Source organism: Rhinopithecus roxellana, chromosome 4 (genome assembly GCF_007565055.1).
Source record: "Rhinopithecus roxellana isolate Shanxi Qingling chromosome 4, ASM756505v1, whole genome shotgun sequence".
Taxonomy (NCBI): domain Eukaryota; kingdom Metazoa; phylum Chordata; class Mammalia; order Primates; family Cercopithecidae; genus Rhinopithecus; species Rhinopithecus roxellana.
In genome coordinates, this window is record NC_044552.1 from 177,070,906 (window position 1) to 177,097,466 (window position 26,561).

A 26,561-nucleotide genomic window follows, 5' to 3' on the forward strand; every position below is an offset into this window, starting at 1 on the left:
ATTTTGATCTAGAACAATGAATTGCTCTACAGCATTTGCAGGAAAGCAAGATTTAAGGTTAGAAGTCTTTAAACAAATAAAAAGTTGATTATCTAAAGATACAGATTAATTAATCTGCCTTTTCTAGAACTAGCTCCTTTAACATAACAGTAAGAATATTGACTGAACTATTAACAGATCTCTAAATAAGATAAAAACTAGGCTGTAACAATTTTTAGTGTGAAAAAAAAATGGACCAGGATGAAATTATATTATTTGGTTTTGTTCTCAGGAAGATCAAAATATTTCTGAACATAAAAAAGTTATTCAATGTATGAATCAAGCTTATGATATTTTCTGGAAAATGTGCAATACCCACCCTGCTGAAATTCCCTTGCTGTTGGGAAGATGGATCCTTGTGAAGAATGCACTGTCATCTGAAAGGCTGAATGGGAGAGAAGGCAGAGACCGTATTGGGTGTCTGCCTGCTATGCCTGCTATGTGCTCTCATTTACTCCATTTTTTTTTTTTTAAGGCAGAATCTTGCTTTGTTGCCCAGACTAGAGTGCAGTGGTGCAATCTCAGGTCACTGCAAACTCCACCTTCTGGTTTTAAGCGATTCTCATGCCTCAGCCTCTGGGGTAGCTAGGATTACAGGCGTGTACCGCAATGCCCGGCTAATTTTTGTATTTTCAGTAGAGGAAGGGTTTTGCCATGTTGGCCAGGCTGATCTCAAACTTCTGGCCTCAAGTGATTTACCCGCCTCAGCCTCCCAAATTGCTGTGATTACAGGCATGAGCCACCTGCACGCACCCAGCCTCATTGACTCCTAAGAGTCCTGTCAAACATGTCTCCTGTTTTTTTAGATGAGAAAACTGAGGCCCAGAGAGGCTAAATAACTTTTCTGAGGTTACTCAGACAAATAGAAACAGCCAGGATTCAATTCCGCATGTGACTCACTCGAAAAGCAATGCTCTTTCTATTACTTCCCAATGTTATTAACACCTAATATATAAGGTTTGAGCAGTACTAGGAAATTAACAGATCCCGTGGCCAGGCGCGGTGGCTCATGTCTGTTATCCTAGCACTTTGGGAGGCCAAGGGGGACAGCTCACTTGAGCCCAGGAATTTGAGACTAGCCTGGGCAACATAGTGAGACCCTGTCCCTACAAAAAATAAACACAATTAGCTGTGTGTGGTGGTGCGTGCCTGTGGTCCCAGTTATTCAGGAGGCTGAGGTGGGAGGATTGCTTGAGGCTGGGAGGTCTCAAGGCTGCAGTCTGCCATGATCGAACCACTGCACTCCAGCCTGGGCAACAGAGTGAGACCCTGTTTCAAAAAAAAAAAAGAGAAATAAAAAGAAAAAAAGGCAATTGCCTTGTGCAATTGACAAGCCTTTCATTTTGCAAAAAAAAAAAAAGGAAGCTCTGGGCAAAAAGTGTAATGCATGGCTTTTCTTGTTCATCTGGCCTACTTTCTTGTGTTTGGCTTTAGATCTAGTTTTGTCCAAATTATACTAAAAAGGAAAAAATATTTTCCCAAATATGCAAGCATTTCTATGAGCTAGAAGCAATGGTGGCAGAGGAAAAGGGAACAGAAAAACGTTTTTACCTGTTAACCTCTTTATTTTGTCATTAAGGAAATTCACTTATTATAGCCTTTTTATAGCTTTATATTACCACAATGGTCCTCAAACTTCAGTGCAACAGAATCTCCCAGAGGGCTTGATGAAACAGATAGCAAGCCCTGCCCCTACAATGTCTCATTCAGTGGGTGTAGTGTAGGGCCAAGAATTTCCAACAGATTCCTGGGTGGTGCTGAGCCGGAAGCCATATTTTGAACAGCACAGTGTGACTAGATCGCTTCTACTATGATGCAACTCCCCTCTCGGCTCTACTTGCTTCTCAGAATTCTAATAAGCAAAGGAGCTCATGAAGGGCTATGAGGGGATTTGTGCCGATTGTGGCATGATTCTTCTTTTGTAGCAAGGTGCTCCTTAATGAGATGTGGGCAAGGTGCAGATCTGTGTGTGGACCCTTAGAAGAAGTGTGTGTGTGGGAAGCTCTGGGATTTATTCTAAACCTCCCTGTCTTCATTCTCAATGCCTTCGTAATCTGTCAATACAGAATAAAATGTAGTGGAAAGTAACAAATACCCTATATTATTTTTAAAGAGGTCACCTGTACGCTCTTCCTTATTATAAGGAAGACAAGGATCCTGATGAAAAAGATGAAATGATATTAGGTAATTTGCCAAAATCGTACAACTTTATTTTTTTCAGACAGGGTCTCACTCTGTGCAGTAGTGTGAACATGGGTTCACTGCAGCCTTGACCCACTTAGGCTCAAATGATCCTCCTGCCTCAGCCTCCAGAGTGGCTGGGACTACAGGTACACCCCACCACACTCGGCTTTTTTTTTTTTTTTTTCTTTTTTTCATTTTTTGTAGAGACAGGGTCTCACTATGTTCCTAGGCTGGCCTCGAACTCCTGAGCTCAAGTGATCCTCCCGCCTTGGCACAGTGCTGGGATTACAGGCTGAGCCACAGTGCCTGACCTTCACACAGCTTCTTAGTAGTAATTACAGAGTTCAGGCTTCCCAATTCCAGGGCCCTTTCTGCTACCATCACACTGTGTAAGAAACTTTTCCTAGCGTTTTGCCGTTTCTATTTTTTTTCTGTCTTTTTTTTTAACAAATGAAAATAGACTAAATAATTTTTTTCTCTTTCCAGTTAGTTAAGAGATACCCACAAGCAAAGGTCTGAAGGCAGCCAGCCAGAGAGAGCCAAGATACGGAAACATACACAACCTGGGGAGACAGGAGTGATCTGGAAGAGAATGCAGGTTTGACCCCCTCCCAACTCCAGTCCCTCCTCCCAACTTGTCCCTCCTTCCCTCTGGAGATGTGCTAGCAGGCAACAAATGCCCAAAAGGCAACAGGGAGAGGAAAGAAATGTGCCTCACACACAAAGTGGACTTCAGCTTCTAAATAAGAGCATGTCTGAATACAATGTAGAACTGGGCAATTTTTTTTGAAACAGAGTTTTGCTCTTCTTGCCCAGGCTGGAGTGCAATGCTGCGATCTCGGCTTACTGCGATCTCAGCTCACTGCAACCTCTGCCTCCCGGGTTCTAGCGATTCTCCTGCCTCAGCCTCCCGAGGAGCTGGGATTACAGGCATGCGCCACCACGCCTGTCTAATTTTGTACTTTTAGTAGAGACAGGGTTTCTCCATGTTGGTCAGGCTGGTCTCAAACTCCTGATCTCAGGTGATCCACCCGCCTCAGCCTCCCAAAGTGCTGGGATTACTGGCGTGAGCCACCGCACCCGGCTGTCTTGTGCAATTTTTTTTTTTTTTTTTTTTTTTTTATTGAGACGGAGTCTCGCTCTGTCGCCCAGGCTGGAGTGCAGTGGCCGGATCTCAGCTCACTGCAAGCTCCGCCTCCCGAGTTTACGCCATTCTCCTGCCTCAGCCTCCCGAGTAGCTGGGACTACAGGCGCCCGCCACCTCGCCCGGCTAGTTTTTTGTATTTTTAATAGAGACGGGGTTTCACCATATTAGCCAGGATGGTCTCGATCTCCTGACCTCGTGATCCGCCCGTCTCGGCTTCCCAAAGTGCTGGGATTACAGGCTTGAGCCACCGCGCCCGGCCTGTCTTGTGCAATTTTAAGGAAGATCAGTCCCATCATTCTGAATCTACCAAAATATTCAGGGAGACACTAGCAGTCATCAGGAGTCACTAAGTTGCTTCTGGAGGAAAGTTTTATCAAAATCTGTCTTTCTCTTGCAGTTACCAATATTAATGCTTTACGGTACATTTTGCTTCTTCGTTTATAAAGCACTTTTACAATGGGAAAATCTTGTGAAGTACAGTCTTTAGTTACACATTCTGAAATGAGGAATGGCTGAGACAGGGCAGGTGAGCTCTTTCTCAGTTACCAAGCTGAAGTTTGCACATGAGATATTAAGAAACGATGCAAGCATCTTGTAGATCGTCTTCTATGTGTTTCTAAGGACACAGAGAAGGCGAAAGAGTTGTTGATGTCTCTCTGGCCCGAATTGTTTGTGAGACCCGTATACTGAGCTGCCAACTCCACTGACACTTGGATATCTCTATCTCTTAGGCTTCTTAAATTGCCCCACGCTCATGTCAGTATGTGCCTCCATATCCAGGCTGGCAATCCGGAAACTTCATTCTTCACCCCACAGTTCCCACAGCAGATAATCAGGTATCACGCCCTGTCAGTGTGCCTCCTAACAGCTGTTGATCTCACCCACGGATCTCCAACCAAACTGCTCCTACTTTAATATAGGCCATTGTCAGTTCTTGTCTGGATTATTCTTTTTTAAAACTTTTATTAATTGTATTATTATTATTTTTTTTTAGAGACGAAGTCTCCCTATGTTGGTTAGGCTGATCTCGAACTCCTAGGCTCAAGTGATCCTCCCACCTCAGCCTCCTGCATAGCTGGGACTACAGGTGCATCCCACCACACCCAGGTTGCCTGGATTATTCTAACAGTATGTAAGTTAACCTCTGCTCAACCTCCAGGCCTCAATTCTCTGCAAGCTAGATGCCACTGACATTTTAGGGAGAAACATCTGTCTCACGCAGGGCTGTTCTGTGCCATGCAGGATGTCAAACATCTGTGGCCGTAACTCATTACATACTATAACACCCTAGCCATTGTGGTAACCAGACATGTGGCAGCACATCGGGGGTGGAGAGTGGGATGTTTCACTAGCCCAACACTGAGGATCACTACGGTAGGAGGATTGCATCTTTTCCCTGCTAAATTATTTCAATGACTTTGTAGGATAAATCTCACATCACATCTTGAAATGCCCCCCTGGCCATCTCTGCAGTATCATTTCTACAGTCTTTAAGAAGGACCCTAGCTATGTTTAGATTTCAAATACTAGAGGCAATCTCATCTGCTTTTCCGGGAATTAGGTAAGCCTCCGAGGCTCACAGGGATAAGTAGGATCAAGCACAATGTGGTTTTAAAATTAGCCTTATATAGAGTATTGCCTCTTTGTTCATTACTTATACCTAGTTATTTGAGATTATTGAAACAAATAGAAAAAGAAAGCACAGGGTTAAGAATTAGCACTGGGCTTTAGTACTCAATATTTTTTTGTGGGCACATTACACTGAGGTCCTCATTTCATCATTTAGGAATTGTTACTCTACCTCTGGTCTCTAAACATAGGGGTTACACTTAGTGAAGCCTCTCTTGAAGGTTACATGTTAAACTACACTTCTCCTGTTAAAACTTTTAATGTCGACCGGGCAGGGTGGCTCACACCTGTAATCCCAGCATTTTGGGAGGCCGAAGTGGGCAGATCACGAGATCAGGAGATCGAGACCATCCTGGCTAACATGGTGAAACCCACTCTACTAAAACTACAAAAAATTAGCTGGGCGTGGTGGCGGGCACCTGTAGTCCCAGCTACTCGCTACTCGGGAGGCTGAGGCAGGAGAATGGTGTGAACCCGGGAGGCGGAGCTTGCAGTGAGCCGAGATTGTGCCACTGCACTCCAGCCTGGGAGACAGAGCGCGACTCCATCTCAAAAAAAAAAAAAAAGAACAAAAAAAACACACAAAAAAACCTTTTAATGTCAACAAGTGATAGAAGAAGAATATGCACGGTTGCAAGATGACCTCACTCATAACTGTAATACAACAGTAAAGATGTCTCACACATGTAATCCCAACACTTTGGGAGGCTAAGGCAGGAGGATGGCTTGACTCTAGGAGTTGGAGACCACTAGCCTAGGCAACATAGGGAGACCCCGTCTTTACAAAATATAAAAAATTTTCCAGGCATGGTGGGGCACGCCTGTGGGTGTTGTAGAGGCTGAGGTGGGAGGATTGCTTGAGCCAAGGAGGTGGAGGCTACAGTGAGCCATGATCACATCACTGCACTCCAGCCTGGGTGACAGAGTGAGACCCTTTCTCAAATAAACAAATCATGATTATTTTCACCGCCATGCTATCTTTAAACCCTCGTTAGCTCAGCCAAACCTGTGTTATCACTTCAAAGTCTCAGCTTTCTCATATTAAATGAAGGGCTCAGCTTATTTTCCTAATTCCAATTATATAGGTTGGAGACAGTAAGCAATCTGTTAGGAGAAGCTTGCATGTGTGTCAAAGTTGTACCAGGTCGTCTGTGACCAGCAAATCCATTTCCAGAATCTCATTAGAAATGAATAGTCATGGCCGGGTGCAGTGGCTCATGCCTCTAATCCCAGCACTTTGGGAGGCTGTGGCGGGTGGATCAGTTGACGCCAGGAGTTCAAAACTAGCTTGGCTAACACGGCATAACTCCATCTCTACTAAAAATGCAAAAATTAGCTGGGCATAGTAGTGGTCGCCTATAGTCCCAGCTACTCAGGAGGCTGAGGCATGAGAATTGTTTGGACCTGGGAGGCGGAGGTTGCAGTGAGCCTCAGTTGCACTACTGCACTCCAACCTGGGTGACGGAGTGAGACTCTGTCTCAAAAAAAAAAAAAAGAAAAGGAAAAAAAACGAGCAGTCATGTTGTATGACTGAAGTCGTAAGTCTCCAATTCCAGAGAGCATCGTGCCCCATGCCCGGAAGGAAGGAATTCGTGCTCAGAGAGACCAAGAAGAATCTAGACAGACAGGCCTTGCTGGGTTTCCCCACAAAGTCTGTTAGCATTAGATCATATCCTTTTTGTCCAATCATATTTCTCCACGTCCATACTTTGTTGAACCTATGCATTAAAATGAACAATTTCCCCTGCATTTTTGGGTCCTCATTCTGAAGGCTCCTTGGTACACATTAATACAGTTTGTATGACTTTGATTTAAAAAAGAATAGGGCCAGGTGTGGTGGCGCATGCCTGTAATCCAAGCACTCTGGGAGGCTGAGGTGGGCGGATCACTTGAGTCCAGGAGTTTGAGACCAGCCTGAGCAACATACCAAAACCCCATCTCTATTAAACATGTATGTATATAATTCTCTATTCTTGACTAGGATTCCTTTTTTTTTTTTTTTTTGAGGCGGAGTCTTGCTCTGTCGCCCAGGCTGGAGTGCAGTGGCCAGATCTCAGCTCGCTGCAAGCTCCGCCTCCCGGGTTCCCGCCATTCTCCTGCCTCAGCCTCCCAAGTAGCTGGGACTACAGGCGCCCGCCACCTCGCCCGGCTAGTTTTTTTTTTTGTATTTTTAGTTGAGACGGGGTTTCACTGTGTTCGCCAGGATGGTCTCGATCTCCTGACCTTGTGATCCGCCCGTCTCGGCCTCCCAAAGTGCTGGGATTACAGGCTTGAGCCACCGCGCCCGGCCTACTAGGATTTCAAAATAAAAAAATAGAATACACTTTGAGGGGCCAAGACAGGAGGACTGTTTTAGGTCAGGAGTTTGAGACCAGCCTGGGCAACATGACAAGGACCCATCTCATGGTGGCACATGCCTGTAGTCCCAGCTACTCAGGAGATGGGAGGATCCCTTGAGTCCAGAAGTTCAAGGTTACACTGAGCTCTGATGGCATCACTGCATTCCAGCCTGGGTGACAGAGCCAGACTCCATCTCTGCAAAGTATGAAATCAAAATAAAAATAAATGTTTAAAAGTTAAAGAAAAAAAGAAATAGTCATGTAGATTTGAATTTATATGTCACTGATTTTGTGTTCGGGTTCCAAGCTCTACTACTATCTGGGAATCCCTGAACTGCGTCCATTTCCTTTCTTAGAGAGTTGGAGAAAGAGGTTCTAACTCTGGTTCTGGTTATTGGTTGGCATTTCAGAGAAGGTTTGTGTGACTATCCCAAAACTGGACATAAAACTTTATATTGGGGAGTCAGAGGTCAGCTAGAAGATTAATGAGATTCTAATTAAAGGAGCCCAGGACCTTTGATCATGAATAGAGATCTTTGTGGATTCACGCCTATCCTAGATACATTCATTCCAAACTCTCACGATGCTCTATGAACAAAGGGTGCTAAGTAGTTCAAAGCAGAGCTTAAATGTATGATGAATATCACAACAGATAAGAGAAAAGCAATCAAAACTGAGTCACAGTGAAATTACAGAAAGAAAATCCATGGCATTTAATTAGATTGCATTTTATTTAGATAAATGAAAATTTGCCCCAAACAGAACTAGGAATCAAATATTGTCTTGGACTAGAGGTAATTGCTAAGCTGGAAGCTTATGTTGAAAACTAATATTTCCAGCCGTTGACTATCTGTAGTTCCAAACATCAAAGGAAAATATTGGAACAATTTATCTATGTACAGAGAGAGGCAACTCATGGGTACCATAAGCAAAATAACCTGAGGGGGAACATTTGATATTACAAGAAATGGCGAGAGTTTACAAGTCTTGCATTGCTTTCTATTGTACATGGCTCTGTAGTAATGCCAAAAATAACAAAATGTAGGCACTTGCTCTGACTTCTGCAGTTTACATTAGATTATGTACTTCATAAATGAACAGCAGCTTCAGAATTATAAAACAGTATTGTATTTCATGCTACTGTTGGTGTTCCTCTTGTTAAAATAATGTTCTCAATGGACATAGATATAGAGCTTGTACAGAAGTAACTCTGGGCACATCCAGATAGTACAAAAAGCAGTCATGAAGCAGCTACTCATGGAATGTCAACTGTGACAGCCAGCGAGCACCTGGCCACAGGTGGTAAGAAAAGACAAACACGGGTGGAATTTAAACAAAAACATCAATTTCCCACAAACTACACAAATCTTTAATCTGTTCAAAACAGCACAGAATGTCTTCCTGCCAGAGAGGAAGGCAGTATGAATTTGTTATAAATTGCTGTCATTTCCAAAACTCTTTAGTTGATGTTCAGAACTAGACACCAGCACTTGGATTTAAATCTCAGTTGCCCCCCCTCCCAAAAAATTTATATATATATATCTCCAGGAGGCTATATATATCAGAGGTTCTTTGAATTTGGGGATTTTAATAATGATGCATGGGTAGCTGTTATATATATCTGAGAATAACTCCTAAAAGATGACTTCCAACTACAAACAAGACTATACACTGCTATCATGAGGTGTTTTACTAATATGGCCAATTACGTATGAAGTTAGATTTGTCAGCATAAAAGAAACTACTTTCAGTTTTAAAAGCAAACTTTCTTTCCATTAAAACTAGGCTTTCCAGCTAATCGGCAGTCAAAATTCAAATTCTCAAACTGCAGTACCAAGTTTGAGTAAAATCTAGAAAGCTATATGCCAGGCCAGTTCTACATGTCAAGAGTAGATAAGTGACACTGTTCTTTGTGTGACAAATTGTCTGACAAAACCCTTAATGCAGGCTGAGGCAGGAGAATCACTGGAACCCGGGAAGTGGAGGTTGCGGTGAGCTGAGATTGTGCCATTGCACTCCAGCCTGGGCAACAAAAGCGAAACTCCGTCTCAAAAACAAACAAACAAACAAAAAACAAACCCTTAATGTATGAGCATGACTCATCATTTTGACGTTTAAAAAATTTTCCAAGATTATTTCAGGAAAGGCATTTTTACTATTAAGCCTTCTTAAAATTTCTTTCTAGAGACATTTGTTATTGTTTGAAACCAAAAATATTAACACAAAAAATTTGACATTTTCAGGAACTACCAGATGGTAGAATTGCAGCAAGAATGTCAATCTGAAAAGCTACTAAGCTACTGGTTTATTTCAGGAAAAGCATCTCTGCCATTGCTTCCTCTGAACACACAACTCAAACCAGTGAAAAGGGGTTTCATGTAATGACTACATCAGAAAGTTCTAGCTTATCAATCATTATCTTCATCATTCTAATGTGGTACACATCCCAGGCTTCCTGGTATCTAATAAAACCAGCAAATCTAAGTGAAGCAAATATTTTATTTAAATCAGTCGTCAAATCACAACTTATCCAAATCAATGTGTTGCAACATTGTTCTTAAAAGAATGGCACAAATATGGCACAAACACAATCCAGTATCTATCAAAATACCATTTGTAAAGAACCTGACTTATTTCATGCTGTGTGTGAATGCAGTCCAGCATATAAGAGTAGAATCAAAAACTTACAACAATTTTTTTCTTCATAACATATAAAACATTTCACTACTTTGCCTCAGGATTAAGTATACTTATCGGTCCAAACAACCATAACAAGTAGGAAAAAGGATGTAAAGTTAATTTGCTACCAGAATATAACTTCTTTCTAACCTCCACTGGGTTAGAAAGAAAAAGTTCCCAATGGCAATAGAACACTCTGTATGTTTCAAAATGCTTTTTAGTTTTAGCACACCGTGCGTAATAGGAAAGTGAACAATTTCAGAGTGTCACTAAATATGGACCTCAATCATTAGTGAATTTTAAAGAATTGTACCTTGATCAGGAATGTTACTTCTAGGAAGCTCTGTTTTTCGCGGGTTATAACTGAGGCTTAAAGCTCCCCAAGGCTGCACTATGGCACATGCCCCGTCATATACTGTGTGATACAAAAAGCATGTAGTATCCTGCACATTTCCTTAAACATTAAGAAAAAAATATACAATAGATACAGGAGGAGGATTACTTAAAACATACATATAAATACATAAAGAATGATACTCCAGTTTGAGAAGTAGAACTAGGTATTGCCAACTCCAGTTCCAGGTTAAGAATTTAGGACCGTAAATCAGAATTTATATGGTTATCAAGGGAAAATAGTAGGTTGGCCTTGGGAAGAGGAAATGTTAAATGGCTCTAGCTCCTGATGAAGCCTCAGGATTGTCAGGGGCTCTCTAGAAATGACATCAGTTGATGTGTCTGCTCTCCAATTCTCAAAGTTCTGAAATACTGGTCTTCAGTCTCAGCAGCAGCGTTCATTTTCTTCTACTACTTGTCTTCACATTCTGGTCTTCCAAATAGACAATGAGTTTAACTGTAGTAGGAGGAGAATCAGCGTGAATAAAATCTCCTTTTTCTCTCTCATTTATTAACAACAGGATAGTTGTCAAAGTGACCTAATAATACCATAGTTTAACTACATTAAAGAAACAAAGATGGGGCCAGGCGCGGTGGCTCATGCCTGTAATCCCAGCACTTTGGGAGGCGAGGTGGGTGGATCATGAGGTGAAGAGATTGAGACCATCCTGGCCAACGTGGTGAAACCCCATCCCTACTAAAATACAAAAACAAACAAACAAACAATAAACAAAGATAGGGCTGGGTGTGGTGACTCATGCCTGTAATCCTAGCACTTTGGAAGGCTGAGGCGGGCAGATCACTGGAGGTCAGGAGTTCGAGACCATCCTGAGGGAAGCTCGTCTCTACTAAAAATACAAAAATAAGTTGGGCATGGTGGCGCGTGTCTGTAATCCCAGCTACTCGGGAGACTGAGGCAGGAGGATTGCTTGAACCTGGGAGACTGAGGTTGCAGTGAGCCAAGACTGCGCCACTGCACTCCGGCCCGGGCGACAGAGGGAGACTCTGTCTCAAAAACAAAACAAAAAACAAAACGAAGATGGGTTGGGCACAGTGACTCATGACTGTAATCCTAGCACTTTGGGAGGCGGAGGCAGAAGGATTTCTTGAGGCCAGGAGTTTGAGACCAGCCTGGGCAACATAGCAAGATCCCTGTCTCTACAAAAAATTTAACAATTAGCCGGGAGTAGTGGCATGCGCCTGTGGTCCTAGCAGCTACTCAGGAGACAGAGGCAGAGGCAGGCGATTTGCTTTAGCACAGGAGGTCAAGGCTGCAGCATTTCATGATTGCACCACTGCATTCCAGCCTGGGTGACACAGCAAGGCTCTCTCAAAAAACAAAACAAAGATAGGGCCGGGCGCGGTGGCTCACGCCTGTAATCCCAGCACTTTGGAAGGCTGAGGCGGGCAGATCATGAGGTCAGGAGATTGAGACCTCCTGGCTAACATGGTGAAAACCTGTCTCTACTAAAAATACAAAAAAATTAGCCGGGTGTGGTGGCGGGCGCCTGTAGTCCCAGGTACTCCGGAGGCTGAAGCAGGAGAATGGCGTGAACAGGAGGCGGGGCTTGCAGTGAGCCGAGATCACGCCACTGCACTCCAGCCTGGGTGACAGAGTGAGGCTCTGTCTCCAAAATAAAACAAAACAATACAAAGCAACAAAAACAACAACAAAAAACAAAGCTGGGGAGGGTATTATATTATGTTACACTGCCACAAAACTAGTGGCTACAAGTAACGAACACATTGAGGGTTGGTCATTATATGCACTGGAATTTTTTTTTTTTTTTTTTGAGACGCAGTCCCGCTCTGTCGCCCAGGCTGGAGTGCAGTGGCCGGATCGCAGCTCACTGCAAGCTCCGCCTCCCGGGTTTACGCCATTCTCCTGCCTCAGCCTCCCGAGTAGCTGGGACTACGGGCGCCCGCCACCCTCGCCCGGCTAGTTTTTTGTATTTTTTAGTAGAGACGGGGTTTCACCGTGTTAGCCAGGATGGTCTCGATCTCCTGACCTTGTGATCCACCCGTCTCGGCCTCCCAAAGTGCTAGGATTACAGGCTTGAGCCACCGCGCCCGGCCACACCGGAAAATTTTTAAAAATACTTGTTACTACCGCTAGGGGGAAAAAATCCATTTTTTTGGCAGTTTAATATTAACCCATTTTGGGGCACTAGTTTTTTTGTTTTTGTTTTTGTTTTTAGATGGGGTCTCACTCTGTTTCCCAGGCTGGAGTGCAGTGGTCCCATCTCGGCTCATCGCAACCTCTGCCTCCCAAGTTCAAGCAATTCTCCTGCCTCAGCCTCCCAAGTAGCTGGGATTACAGGCGCCAGCCACCACGCCCAGCTAATTTTTATATTTTTAGTAGAGATGAGTTTTCACAATGTTGGCCAGGCTGTCTCGAACTCCTGACCCCAGGTGATCCACCCGCCTCGGCCTCCCAAAGTGCTGGGATTACAGGCATGAGCCACCACGCCCAGTTATTGGGGCATTAGTTATTTTTTTAAAAATTCAACAAGTTAGTTGAGTGAACACAATGTATTTCTCATGCCTTTGGGTCAAACACGCACATGGGCACACACACGAGCCCTTTTACTTTCTTCTAAAGCAGTCACATTAGGGGGTAAAACGAGGCCATTCTTTTCATAATATTGATAAGACTAAATGGCATTTCAATGACCAAAAACCACGAAACTATCCTATATCTTTGAATCTAGTTGATAGTTATTTTCCTCAACTGAAGGTTCTACATGAAGGCATAATTATTTGCTCCCGATTCCTTATATAACAAATTTGCCATCTATTGGCATAAAAGAGAAAAATTATCTTAGAAGAAAAGAAAGCTTACCTGCATGATGTTTTAAGATTCTGTAAGTTCTGACTTTGCAGATTCTCTCTCTTGTTTCTGTAACTCCTCCTGTGCTTGGGTTGTGATCGCTTTATCTGATTCACTGTGCACTTTTCCTTCCTGAAATTCTACTTCCTGGGCATCTTCCTTCTCTTTTTGTTTTGGTCCATTTGTATCTGGGGACTCTTTGGTTAAGCCTTCTGAGGCATCAGTATCAACCAGGGCTGAGTTCTGGTTTTCAGGGTCATCGACATCATCACCTTTTTCATCTTCTTTTGGTTCAACTAGTGACTTCCCTATTCTTTCCACTAACAAGGCATGACCATCATCTTCTGGCATTGACTTTGTTCCAGCTCCATCTCCCTCTTCCTCGGATGGGAGGACGACCTCTTCCAGCTGCTGATCATTTACAGTGGAACCTTCTACCTCAACAGTCATGGTCTTCTCTGAGGCTTCACTCATATCTTTGGAAATATCAGAATATGCTTGTCCCACTGCGGTTGACTCTGACTCCTCTTTGGCTGAAAAAATTTGTGTTTCCTCCTGTGCAGAGGCCTGAGGTTCCTCTCCTTCTTTCTCTGTTTCCTGCCCAGCGTCCTGGTTGTCAGCTTTTATCACGTGAGCTTGTGTCTGTAACTCAGACATCAACATTTCGGTGGCTGTTTCTTCTGTACGTACAAACTGGTCAACGGCTGTCTGAATGATGTTTTGGACAAGTTTACTGCTTTTGGTCTCAAGTTCCAAAATCCCATTTTCAGGCTCTAAATCCTCCTTAATTGCTACACTCACTTTGACCTCCTGGCAAGCAACCTGCTCATTGACTTCATCTGACTTCCACTCCAGTGATGTGGTTTTCTCTCCTTCCAGGTCGGAACTTAAGCCTTTTTCAGTAGTGGCAGATACTATCACTGGTGTCAATTTTGCCTGACACTTGGGCCCTGTGGGCACAGCATCTTCCCCTGGATGAGCGGCAAAATCTTCATTTTTTTCAGAGCATTTTTCTTCCAGAACTAAATGTGCACCTGTAGGCTCCAATGTTTCACCTGTTTCTAAAATGTTGACAGTTTCTCCTAAGACCTTTTCCTCCTCTGCAGCAACTGTTAGAGTGAATGATGCCTCAGAGCTCTGAACTTGAATTTTGGCGCATGCTGCCTCCTCTTGACCTCGGCAGGGAGGAGGGCTTCCTTCCAAACTGCTGACTTCCTTTGCCCCATCTATGATGGGCACATTCACTGTCTGGAGGAGTTGCTTACTGACCTCTTCAGATACGGTAACAGCTGTTTCGTGCTCAAGTTTCTCTTCATTCACATGGGTTGACTCTGATTCCGTTTTCTCCCTTTCAACTTGAATTACCATCTCTCTCTCCACGGGGGATGGAGCGGACTGAGCGTGACTCTGCAGTTCAAGGGCATCATCCTTTTTACATTCAGCTTCTTCTGTCCCTTCAGCTTTAAGGGCAACTTCAGTGACCTTTTCCTGACTGACTGTTATGGCTGTGTCTATAGACCCCTCAAGTCCTTGGACAAATGGTACGTCTTCGGTTTTCTCATCAGCAAACTGGCCAGCCTCTTGAGTCCCCTCAGTTTTTGACAGAATGGGTAGAGTTTCCACCGACACCCCTTTATCTGTATGCTGTAGAGTGTCTTCCATCTTTGATTGTTCTTTAGTTTCTTCCTGGAACACAAAACTGGAAGGTGCTGGAGGCCTCTCTTTCTGCGCAGGAACTGCCTCTGCTTCTGTGCCCCCTGACTGGGTACCAGATGCGACCTCATTTTCCTCATGGATTTCCACAGTCTTGTCTTTCTGGGTTGTGCCTGGCATGTCAAAGTCTGCTACGGGGGTGCTTCCATCGGTCTCACTGTCTGTAGGGGCTTCCGCCGAGTCAGGGGGGATAGCCTGTTCCATCACCATCTCCTGTGATTTTACCCCAGCTAAGGTTTCGGCTTGACAAGTGGTTACAAGCTCACTGGACTCTGTGCTCTCTGTGACTTGAGGAGCTTTTTCAAAGCTTTCTGGGGTGGTCTGCCCCATCACCTTCCCTTGTGTAAAAGGCTCAGTTTTTGCCTCCTGAGCATCTACTTTCAACACTACATCCGTCTCTTTCTTCAGACCCGGTGCTTCAGCATCCTCTTCTGGTCTTTCTGCCTCTGCTCTCTGCACAGGCTGAAGTGCATCTTCTGACCCACTGGTGCCAGGCAGCAGGGATTCCTCTTTCACTTTTTCTGCCACTGCCAGGAGGACCTCTTGAGTCCTCCTCTCTTGCTCTTCTATGTCAGGTACGCCACCTTCCACCTCCTGCACCGGAGTGGCCTCCTCCGTGGTGTCTGGGGAGTCTGTTAACTGGGAGACTGCTGACACCATTTCTGTGGTCTCTTCAGCAGCAGATGCTTCGGTTCCTTCTTCAGCACCCAATGGCCCTGCAGTTTCTGCAGCTGTCACAGCTTCGGGGGTCAATTCCACCTCGCTAACGACCGAGTCGCCCCGGGTCTCTCTGTTCTCTGGCAGAGGTTCAGTAACCATGGGGGTTTCTTCTTCTGCAATTACTTCTCTTTCCAATTCCTCCCCAGTTAATGGTGTGGCTTCAGCTTCTCCTTGTTCAAGAGGTTCCGTCACTGAAGCAGATATCCAAGAAGGAGACCTTTCTTCAATAATGGTAGCTGCCCTTATCCCGTCAACGACAGCCGCCGCCATTGTATGACCCTTACTCTCGCTGAGCTCCTTGGACACCTCAGCGGCTGCCTTCTGCTCAGGCTGCTCTGCGCTCTTTTGGGCTTGCTGTGCCTCCATTTTCTCCCTTTCTACAGCATCATACTCAGAAAGAGGGACCACAGCCGGGACATCAGAGTCATCTTCGTTGGCCCCTGCTGGCCCTGCGTCTTCAACAGGGGCTTGTTCTTGTTTCCCATCTGGCCTTTTCTTCCTTCGTCCAGGAATAAACTTCTTGATTGAGACCCAAGATTCTTCTTTCCCGGGTTCAGCATCTGGAGTGGAATGTTCTACACCAGACCCAGCTATGGAGTCTTCGCTCTTCTCTTCCAGCTTGGACTTTGATTTTTTTCTTGGTGTGACTAACCTTTTAAATGACTCCCAGGTGGAAACGCCTTCCCCTTCGGTAGGGCTTCCAGCTTGCTCAGGGGAGGAACTTCCCTGCCCTGGATCATGTTCTTGGGAACCAGCAAGGATCCCATCTGTTTCAGTCTCTTTGTCTTTTCCGGCCTCATCGGCTTTCTGGTTGTCTCCTCCCATTGTTTTCGGTCCCCCTTCCTCATCAGAAGAGGAGCCTTTCCTTGCTCTTTTCTTGGATGATCCCACACAAATTAAAGCTTCCCAAGATACTGAGGTATCCACCTTGCGCTTCGGTTCTTCCGGCTTTGGCTCTTCCACGCTCCCTTTCATTTCTTCTTGCATTTCAGAGGCTGCGCTCTCGGTGGAAGACAAGGTAGCGCTCTTGACCTTGTCCAGCTCATCTTCTTTATCACTTTCCGAAGGCCGTCTAACACGCTTCTTGGGCGTCACCATCTTTTTGAACGATGCCCAGGGAGTGACACCTTCTCTTTTTTTCTCTCCATCGGAAGTAGCTCCTTCTTCAGCTTCCCCATCCTGCTGCACCTCAGCTAAGCCCTTCTCCAGACACGTGATCTCCTCGGGCTCCTCTGGGGAGGAGGCAGAGCTCTCCCCTTTTTGCTCCTCATGGCTGTCCGGAGAATCGGCTGGAACCTGAGTATGCTCCCCTGATTCCTCATCTCCTCCTCCTCTTTTCCCTTTCTGTTTCTTTCCAGAAAGCTTTTTTAAGCCAGTGCTGGTAAAAAGCTTCTTTAGTGGACTTCCCTGCACCTTCGTTCTCTCCTGTGATGACAGCATTTCCACCTCACTCACAACGCCTTCGGCGGGTTTTGACAGCACCTTCTCATCAGGACTGAGGTCAGCTCCCTGTGTAGGGTCCTCTCCCGAAACACACGTTTCTTTGAGCTTCACCAGCTCCTTGGCAGGTTCAGCTTCCTGAGGTTCTGCATTCATTTCAACCAATTCTTCAGCTGGCACAGACCCTGCTGTTTCTTCCACCTCCATTTTCTGCTCAGTTCTCTCCTCCACGGTGCTGACGTGCACTTCGGCTACAACCTCTTCTTGGTGGACTTCTATTTTCTCATCAAACACTTCTGTCGCCAATGGAGCGGGTTTCTCTTCAGAAGGTCCCTGCGAGCCACTGACTTGCTCCTCCGAGGGCAGCTCGACTTTCTCATATTCAGCTGATAACCGGGGCTCGTGGGCACTTTCCGCCGGCTCCTGTGGGTGGGCTTGCTCGGAGGCGGTCAGTTTCTCGGAGTCGGCCTCTGCCTTTCCGTTTTCTTCTGTGTCAACTTTTTCTGGCTCTTGTTCCTTTTTCTTCTCTGAAGCTTCCACTTCATCCTCCTTTGGCTTCCTGAAACTGGTCTTTTTTCGCCAGCCAGCCCAACCTTGAGTGAAGAATTTTTTGAAGGTCGATCCGGTGTCACTGGTCACTGGGACTAGCTGGAGATTCTGCAGACTTGCTGGGTTCTTTTTCTTGTTTCTCTTCTCCTTCCTCTTTGCATTCCTCCACCGTTGCTTGGCTAGATTCGGCTGGAGGAGAAATTTCCGCGTGGCTTTGCTCGTGCTTCAGGGTCTCTTCGCGTTTCTCTGTAGATAGTTTGAGTTCGCTTTCTTTGGATGCTGCTTCTCCAGCCCCAAGGCTGGGGTCCTGGTGGTCGCCAGCTCCTGCTGCTCCTTCCCCTTCATCTTTTTTCACAGTGAGTAGCTGGACAGTGTCAGGCTTCTCTGTTTTATCCTTTTTCACAGTGAATTTAAAGCCAACAAACTTAAACACCTTCTTAAATCCAATATCATTAGCCTGGGACTCAGTGGGTTGTGTTAGCTCTTCTAAATTGCTTTCTGAAGAAGGAATCTGTTCGATTATTTCAGGTGTCTCCTCCTGCCCATCTTCTGTGACGTCTTGAACAACCGCTGATTTAGTAGCCATCTCCTTATCGGAGTCTCTTTCGCTCACATCTTCAGAGTCTCTCTGTCCAACTATTAACAAAAAGTGGGGGGTGGGGAGGAGAGAAAAGGTGATTACAATTCGAGAAAATTGTTTTTCTCAGACAGGGCCTCATTCTCTTGCCCCAGCTGGAGTGCAGTGGTGTGGTCTTGGCTCACTGCAGCCTCAATCCCCTAGGCTCAACGAATCCTCCCACCTCAGTGTTCCCGAGTAGCTACGACTACAGGCACATGCCACCACGTCCAGCTAAGTTTTTTATTTTCTGTACAGAGGAGATCTCACTATGTCGTCCAGGCTGGTCTCCAACTGCTGGGCTTGAGTGATCCTCCTGCCTCAGCTTCTCAAAGCGTTGGGATTACAGGTATGAGCTACAGTGCCCAGCCCAAGAAAATTAATTTTTTTTTTTTTTTTTTTTTTTGAGACAGAATCTTGCTCTGTCACCCAGGCTGGAGTGCAGTGGTGTGATCTCGGCTCACTGCAACCTCCGCCCCAGGTTCAAGTGATTCTCCTGCCTCAGCCTCCCGAGTAGCTGGGATACAGGTGTCTTTCACCATGCCTGGCTGATTTTTGTATTTTTAGTAGAGGCAGGGTTTCACCATGTTGACCAGGCTGGTCTCGAGCTCCTGACTTCAAGTGATCCGGCCACCTTGGCCTCCCAAAGTGCTGGGATTACAGGCGTGAGCCACAGCGCCCTGCGAAAATTAAATATTTTTAATACATGACCAATTAATACTTTCTTTAATGCCAGGTAATTCAAGGATAAAGTGAGATCTTACGGAGATTTGTAAATCTTAATAGATCAATGTCTACTTCTTTCCAGTGACCTTTAAAAATTCAGGTTCAAAGAGAATTATCGGCTCTTTCTGTTGCTTGTTAAAGAGAAAGTTGACAAACTTAACTATCAAAAAAATTAGTTCCACATAAGTAGCCACGGTACCCCTAAGAGTGAGTCAACCAGATACTGTATCTTCTGTAGAAACGTAAGATGGAATCCCACATCACACCCATATTTTAAAGAAGACTCCATCAAGTTTTAGATATAACTTCCCACTTAATAGGATATATAGGGTTTCAAGAACAAGCTAAAGAACAAACAAGTATCTACACCAATCTAAAGAAGGGGACATTCTATGTGGTAACTAAGTTCGACCTCAACAGGTCCCCAAAAGGGAGCAGAGCTCTTTGGAGAAACTACAGGCTGGGTCAGAGGACGTATGAAAAATATTTTGTTGGCCGGGCGCGGTGGCTCAAGCCTGTAATCCCAGCACTTTGGGAGGCCGAGACGGGCGAATCACGAGGTCAGGAGATCGAGACCATCCTGGCTAACACGGTGAAACCCCGTCTCTACTAAAAATACAAAAACTAGCTGGGCAAGGTGGCGGGCGCCTGTAGTCCCAGCTACTCGGGAGGCTGAGGCAGGAGAATGGCGTAAACCCGGGAGGCGGAGCTTGCAGTGAGCTGAGATCCTGGCCACTGCACTCCAGTCCGGGCGACAGAGCGAGACTCCGCCTCAAAAAAAAAAAAAAAAGAAAAGAAAAATATTTTGTTGTGCTCAAAAGCTGATGGAGGTGTCGAAAGGACACAAGAACTGGCTTGACGGGGCTCCCAATGTCCAAACTTTGAAGCATAGAAAAGAATAATGGATCCTTTGTAGTTTACGAGAGTGACGACTGGGTGTTCATTGCAATGTGCGCATTGTTAACACGATGGCACATTACTTGTCTGACGTGAAAAAGAAAAAGAAAGAGAATAATGACACTGATGGGTTACAACACATTGAATAAAAAAAGAATCCATGAATCAAGAGTGATACTAAAAAAGGTAAATGAGGAAAAGGGAGCACTTCTTTAACGAAAAAAAAAATGTCAATAAATATAGATATAACTTCCACTTTGATCCTCCAAGTCATTATTGTTAGAATTTTAGATTTAGAAAATTATAATTTACAGACACCATTTTAATAACTCATTCAGTCAAGGATCATGAACTGCTAAAACCATCGGGTCAGGAAACATACATTCAGAGTACCAACATACAGATTACTTAATTTCAAAAAAATGACCTTGACAATGGAGAAATCTGCAGGCACCACCTTAACCAAGTGATCACATTTAACATCCTCAGTAACGGGACAGATGTCATTGTGCTTCCTGGTGTGAGGCACTAAGAAGGCCAAGAATTTCTCTATGTGGCATCCTGACCAAAAGGTGAACGGCATCTTATCACAACGACACAACCAGACAAATCCACAACGAAGGACGTTCTGCAAAACAACTAGCCTGGCCTGAAATGTCAATGTCACAGAAGAATGAAAATCCAGCAGAAACACAAAAGGATTGTCTGCAAGTAACTTTCAAATAGGTTGGTGGGGGGTGGGGCGGACAATGTAGCTTTCCATAAATGGTGAATTAGGTCAAATGTACATAAGTATTTACTATATTTTTCTGGGTTTGTAATTTTAAAATCATTGAGGGGAAAAGTCAAGTCAATGTAATTTAATTGGGGGAAGTAGGGGGGAGGTATATTGTGTTAAATTAAGAGATTTAAGGAACACAATAACCAGAGGTGCCTGGCATGATCCTGAATTGGATATTTGTTAGGGAAAAACAGCTAAAGGACATTTTTGGGTCTTCTTGGGAAATACCGAGTATGAGATTTGGGATTAGATCAGATGAATTTTCATTGAAATAAAAGGGTAGAGAGATTTGACTGCAGAAAGCAGGTTACCAAACAGTATATACAATGACCTCATTCTGGCTTAAAAACAACTGTCTCTCCTTTCTCTCTCTCTGTCACACACACACACACACACATAAACACACACATCTTTCACATATGATCTCTGGGGGATGCGAATGTCATTTATTTTAGTTTTGCTTGTCTGAATTTTCTTTTTTCTTTCTTTCTTTCTTTTTTTTTTTTTTCTGAGACGGAGTCTCACTCTGTCGCCCAGGCTGGAGTGCAGTGGCCGGATCTCAGCTCACTGCAAGCTCCGCCTCCCAGGTTTACGCCAATCTCCTGCCTCAGCCTCCCGAGTAGCTGGGACTACAGGCGCCCGCCACCTCACCCGGCTAGTTTTTTTAATTTTTTTATTATTTTTTCTTTTTTTGAGACGGAGTCTGGCTCTGTCGCCCAGGCTGGAGTGCGGTGGCCGGATCTCAGCTCACTGCAAGCTCCGCCTCCCAGGTTCACGCCATTCTCCTACCTCCGCCTCCCAAGTAGCTGGGACTACAGGCACCCGCCTCGTCGCCCGGCTAGTTTTTTGTATTCTTTAGTAGAGACGGGGTTTCACCGTATTAGCCAGGCTGGTCTCGATATCCTGACCTTGTGATCCGCCCGTCTCGGCCTCCCAAAGTGCTGGGATTACAGGCTTGAGCCACCGCGCCCGGCTGGTTTTTTGTATTTTTTAGTAGAGACGGGGTTTCACCGTGTTAGCCAGGATGGTCTCGATCTCCTGACCTCATGATTCGCCCGTCTCGGCCTCCCAAAGTGCTGGGATTACAGGCTTGAGCCACCGCGCCCGGCCTCTTTCATTTTTTTTTTAGACAGAGTCTCACTCTGTCGCCCAGACTGCAGCGATGTGATCTGGGCTCACTGCAACCTCTGCCTCCCGGGTTCACACAATTCTCCTGCCTCAGCCTCCCAAGTAGCTGGGACTACTGGCATGTGCCACCACACCTGACTAATGTTTGTATTTTTAGTAGAGATGGGGTTTCACTATGTTTGGCCACGCTGGTCTCAAACTCCTGGCCTCAGGTGATCCGCCCGCTTCGGCCTCCCAAAGTGCTGGGATTACAGGTGTGAGCCACTGTGCCCGGCTTCTAATTTTCTACATAGGACATATATCGATTTCTGTACTAAACAAAAAGGTCAATTAAAATGGACACCAAAAAGATCTTAACAACAACTGCAAAAATATACTTAATGTTTTAAGCACAAATTGAAGGTTAATAATTATAACGAGCCGGGCATGGTGGCTCACGCCTGTAATCCCAGCACTTTGGGAGGCCGAGGCAGGCGGGTCACGAGGTCAGGAGATTGAGACCATCCTGGCTAACACGGTGAAACCCCGTCTCTACTAAAAATACAAAAAATTAGCCGGGCGTGGTAGCGGGCGCCTGTAGTCCCAGCTACTCGGGAGGCTGAGGCAGGAGAATGGTGTGAACCTGGGAGGCAGAAGTTGCAGTGAGCCGAGATCACGCCACTGCACTCCAGCCTGGGCGACAGAGCAAGATTCTGTCCCCGCCTCCAAAAAAAAAAAAATTATAACTAGTACATACACCAGGACTTAGAACACAGCAATAAATACTTGAAATGCAGAAATATGTAGAAATATAGAATGCTTCCCAAAATCCATACATTCATTCCACTTATATAATCTGATTACTCTGAAAACTATTTTCATATTTATGAAATACTACAAATCTATGTCAACAAATTTCCATTGTACTACTTATTTGGTTTTATTTTGAAACCGAACCCCAGAAAGTTAAGTGAAAAACTAGGCCGGGCGCCGTGGCTCATGCCTGTAATGCCAGCACTTTGGGAGGTCGAGGCAGGTAGATCATTTGAGGTCAGGAGGTTGAGAGCAGGCTGGCCAACATGGTGAAACCCCGTCTCTACTAAAAATACAAAAAATAGCCAGGCGTAGTGGCGGGCGCCTGTAGTCCTAGCTACTCGGGAGGCTGAGGCAGGAGAATTGCTTGAACCCAAGAGGTGGAGGTTGCAGTGAGCCAAGATTGCGCCATTGCACTCCAGCCTGGGTGACAGAGCCAGACTCACTAAAAAAACAAACAGAAACAACAGCAACAATGACAAAACTGCCTAAGGTACCCAACCAAGTCAGGGCAAGAGTGTGACATAGAGGTTTTTTTCTGTCCTTGTACCTTGTTATTCTTTAAGTTAAGCTAAAGTTCTTTTTTTCTTTTCAAACATTGCTAGATTTTTGGATATTCATAGTTGAATAGGTTATCTGGGCCTCTGATTCTTCAGATACTCAATCAGGGCCTTTGCTTCAGTGGTGATGCCACAGACTCACTATCTGTAATAGTTTCGATAATCAGCAAGGCTCATTGTTTCTGCCATCAGTATCTAAGGTAGCATTAAAAACAAAAACTTTTAGTTTTACCCCTGAGAACTAAACATTTCAGATAGCGAAGAAGGTTTCACGAAAAACCCAAGAATCTCATTATTTTGATCCAAGGCACAGTTCCTAAAGGATTTCCCTTTTCCCTTTATAAAATACACATTTGTGACCAACGTTAGACTTAACAAACAATAAGGAAAAATTAAACACTGATACTAAACTTTGAAGCAAATACTCAAAGAGAAAGAAAAGTCCAGACATCTACGATTTAAACTTCTTCTACATTTTAGATATATATATACTCTTCCCATTATTTTTTAAAGCATGTATTCTGAAATAAGAAAATGCTTTAAGTTTCTATTTGTTCCTATTATAAACCGACATTGTGATGAACGTGTTTATAGTTAAATCCAAAAGTTTCTTTAACAGCATTTCCATGAACTATTTCTTTCTTTCTTTTTTTTTTTTTCTTTTTTTGAGCCAGAGTCTTCGCTCTGTCGCCCACACTGGAGTGCAGTGGCACGATCTCAGTTCACTGCAACCTCCGTCTCCTGGGTTCAAGCGATTCTCCTGCCTCAGCCTCCCAAGTAGCTGGGATTACAGGCGCTGCCACCACACTCGGCTAATTTTTGTATTTTTAGTACAGACGAGGTTTCACCATGCTGGCCAGGCTGGTTTCAAACTCCTGACCTCAGGTGATCCGCCTGCCTTAGCCTCCCAAAGTGCCATGATTATAGGCGTGAGCCACTGCGCCTGGCAGTCACAAAAGAACTTTTGGCAAACACTTCTAATGCAATTTAAAAGATGCGACTTTCCTTTTGAAAAAGTTGGAATTTTTCAACTTTTAATTGGAAATATACTAGAGAAAAAAGAAAAATTCCAAAAACAAACTCTATTCTAGTATGATTTCACTAGTACAGAATACAAACAGAAATTACATGTCCTGCCAGCAAGCATGTCATTAAAAACAAATACTCATCAACCTCCCTGGAATCAGAAAATGCAGAGACATGTTGCTAATATAGGAGTAGAAAGCTGGTGTCACACAACCATTTCCCCCTCATTATTTTCCCTCCACTCTTAAATCTGTGTTTCCATTGTAAACACTTGTTTCATTCTGAAAGGGCCGAAATGTTTACAGTCAAAACTAGGGAGATAAAGGTTCATGAACCAGCTGCCAGCAGGCAGAACAAAACAGCTATTGGGCCGGGTGCTATGGCTCACACCTGTAATCCCAGCATTTTCGGAGGCCGAAGCAGGAGGTTCACTTGAGGTCAGGAATTCGAGACCATGCTGGTCAAAGTGGTGAAACCCCATCTCTACTAAAAATACAAAAATTAGCTGTGCATGGTGGCACATGCCTGTAGTCTCAGCTACTTGGGAGACTGAGGCAGGAGAATCACTTAAACCTGGGAGGTGGAGGTTGCAGTGAGCCGAGATCACACTACCGCACTCCAGCCTGGGTGACTGCCATCAGTATCTAAGGTAGCTGTTACTGAACAGCTACTGATAGTTCAGTATAGCTTAACAATAATCAGATGTTTTCTTTATATAGAGTAAGTGAGTTATGAGATGAACACATAATAAAACGCATATAGAAAAATTTTAAGTTGTAGGCAGGGCATGGTGGCTCACGCCTGTAATCCCAGCACTTTGGGATGCTGAGGTGGGTGGATCACGAGGTCAGGAGATCGAGAACATCCTGGCTAACATGGTGAAACCCCAACTCTACTAAAAGTACAAAAAAAAAAAAAATTAGCCAGGCATGGTGGTGGGCGCCTGTAGCCCCAGTTACTCGGGAGGCTGAGGCAGGAGAATGGTGTGAATCTAGGAGGCGGAGCTTGCAGTAAGCCGAGATCACACCACTGCACTCAAGCCTGGGTGACAGAGCGAGACTGCATCTCAAAAAGAAAATAAAAACGTTAAGTTGTAACTGCTCAACTAGTCTGCAGTCTCTTTTGACCTAAGTAATCCTAAGAGCTACAATTGTCGGAACAATCTTCTGATGCCTCCGTGCTTTGTGCTTCACCCTCACTTCGGCTTCCACGTACCCTCTGTGCTGGGGCAATCTACACACTCCATACAAGGTACCTGCTAAGCAGGGCCTCCTAAAATACCGCTTCTATCACATCACCAGGCTGTCGACTCCTAATGGCTCCAGGGCCTAGAGAATAGTCTTCTAACCTACCTAGCCTGGCAGGTACCTATATGTGTACCCGTGCTGTTGAGATCCTGACCCCAAAACACATGCGATCGGGCTTGGAACCCGAATTGAATCATAGACCGCACTTCCCAGCCTGCCCCATCACTCGGCTCCACACTCCCCATGGTGCAGCCCAAGTGCTGAGGCCTGTACCATTTTGTTCTGCGCCCCCACACTCTGCTGGCCTTCAGGCCTCACAGTGAGGGCAACTTTGCTAAATCCTGGTGACTTTTTGAGGCCTGGGTCATCCTCGACCTGCCCTGCCGCCCACCTCCCCAGGTGACCGCAGCCACAGCCATGTCCACTCCAACCCCCTGACTCCCCTTTCAAGCCAGAATCTTCCGGGGGGTGTCCTCTGGGTGGCAGGAAGTGGGGCCCACCCTGGGGCATCCCTGGGGTTGCGCCTGTGTTAAAGTGTTTCCCTCACATCTCCCTGTAGGCTGCTATCGCAGAGCGTTTTGGCACCTGCGCCACGGGACCCGGAAAGGCCTTGCCTTTCTGGGCCTGGGGGCCTGGGGCAAGATCAAGGGCAGCAGGCGGCTCTGCATCCTGGGCTGGGATGCCACGGGCGCAGGCCCTTCTCGACCTGTCCCTGCGCGCCTTGGCCAGTAGAGAGGCTTTCCCAAGCCTGGGACGGGAAGGAAGGAGGCTGGAAAACCCACACACCCATCTCAGGCCGGTCCTAAGGGACAGTTGGTGGCCCTCGGGATTCCGTGTCCGCCATCGCCGCGGGGCGAACGGCCGCTGGGGGGCACGTGCTACTCACTGCAGAGTTTACTCCACCAGGGCATGGCGCGCGCAGCCTGCCGGCAGGGGCAGCCCAACAGCGGCCCGCGAGGCCCAGCGCGCCCCTGCCGGCTGCCGTAGCTCTCGAAAGCCTGGGCCCCGGAGCCTGCAGCGAACGTCACAAAGGACGCAGCCTCCCCGCGCCCGGCGCCAGCCGTCGGCCTCGCAGGAAACCCCTGGGGATCCTGCGGACCGCCCCCGTGGGGTCTCTTCAAACCCA

General features: G+C 45.5%; 1 protein-coding gene and 1 pseudogene across 1 annotated transcript in view; one reads left to right on the forward strand and one right to left on the reverse strand.

The window, feature by feature from the left end:
* Positions 1-8,045: 8,045 nt before the first annotated feature.
* AKAP12 (A-kinase anchoring protein 12) overlaps positions 8,046-26,561 on the reverse strand; it is a 123,167-nt gene continuing 104,651 nt past the window's right edge. The window contains 3 exon segments of the mRNA XM_010383598.2: positions 8,046-10,867; positions 13,253-17,755; positions 17,757-18,298. Coding sequence (XP_010381900.2) covers positions 13,265-17,755; positions 17,757-18,298 — 5,033 coding nt within the window. The 3' untranslated portion in view covers positions 8,046-10,867; positions 13,253-13,264.
* LOC115897224 lies at positions 19,910-19,994 on the forward strand (annotated as a pseudogene).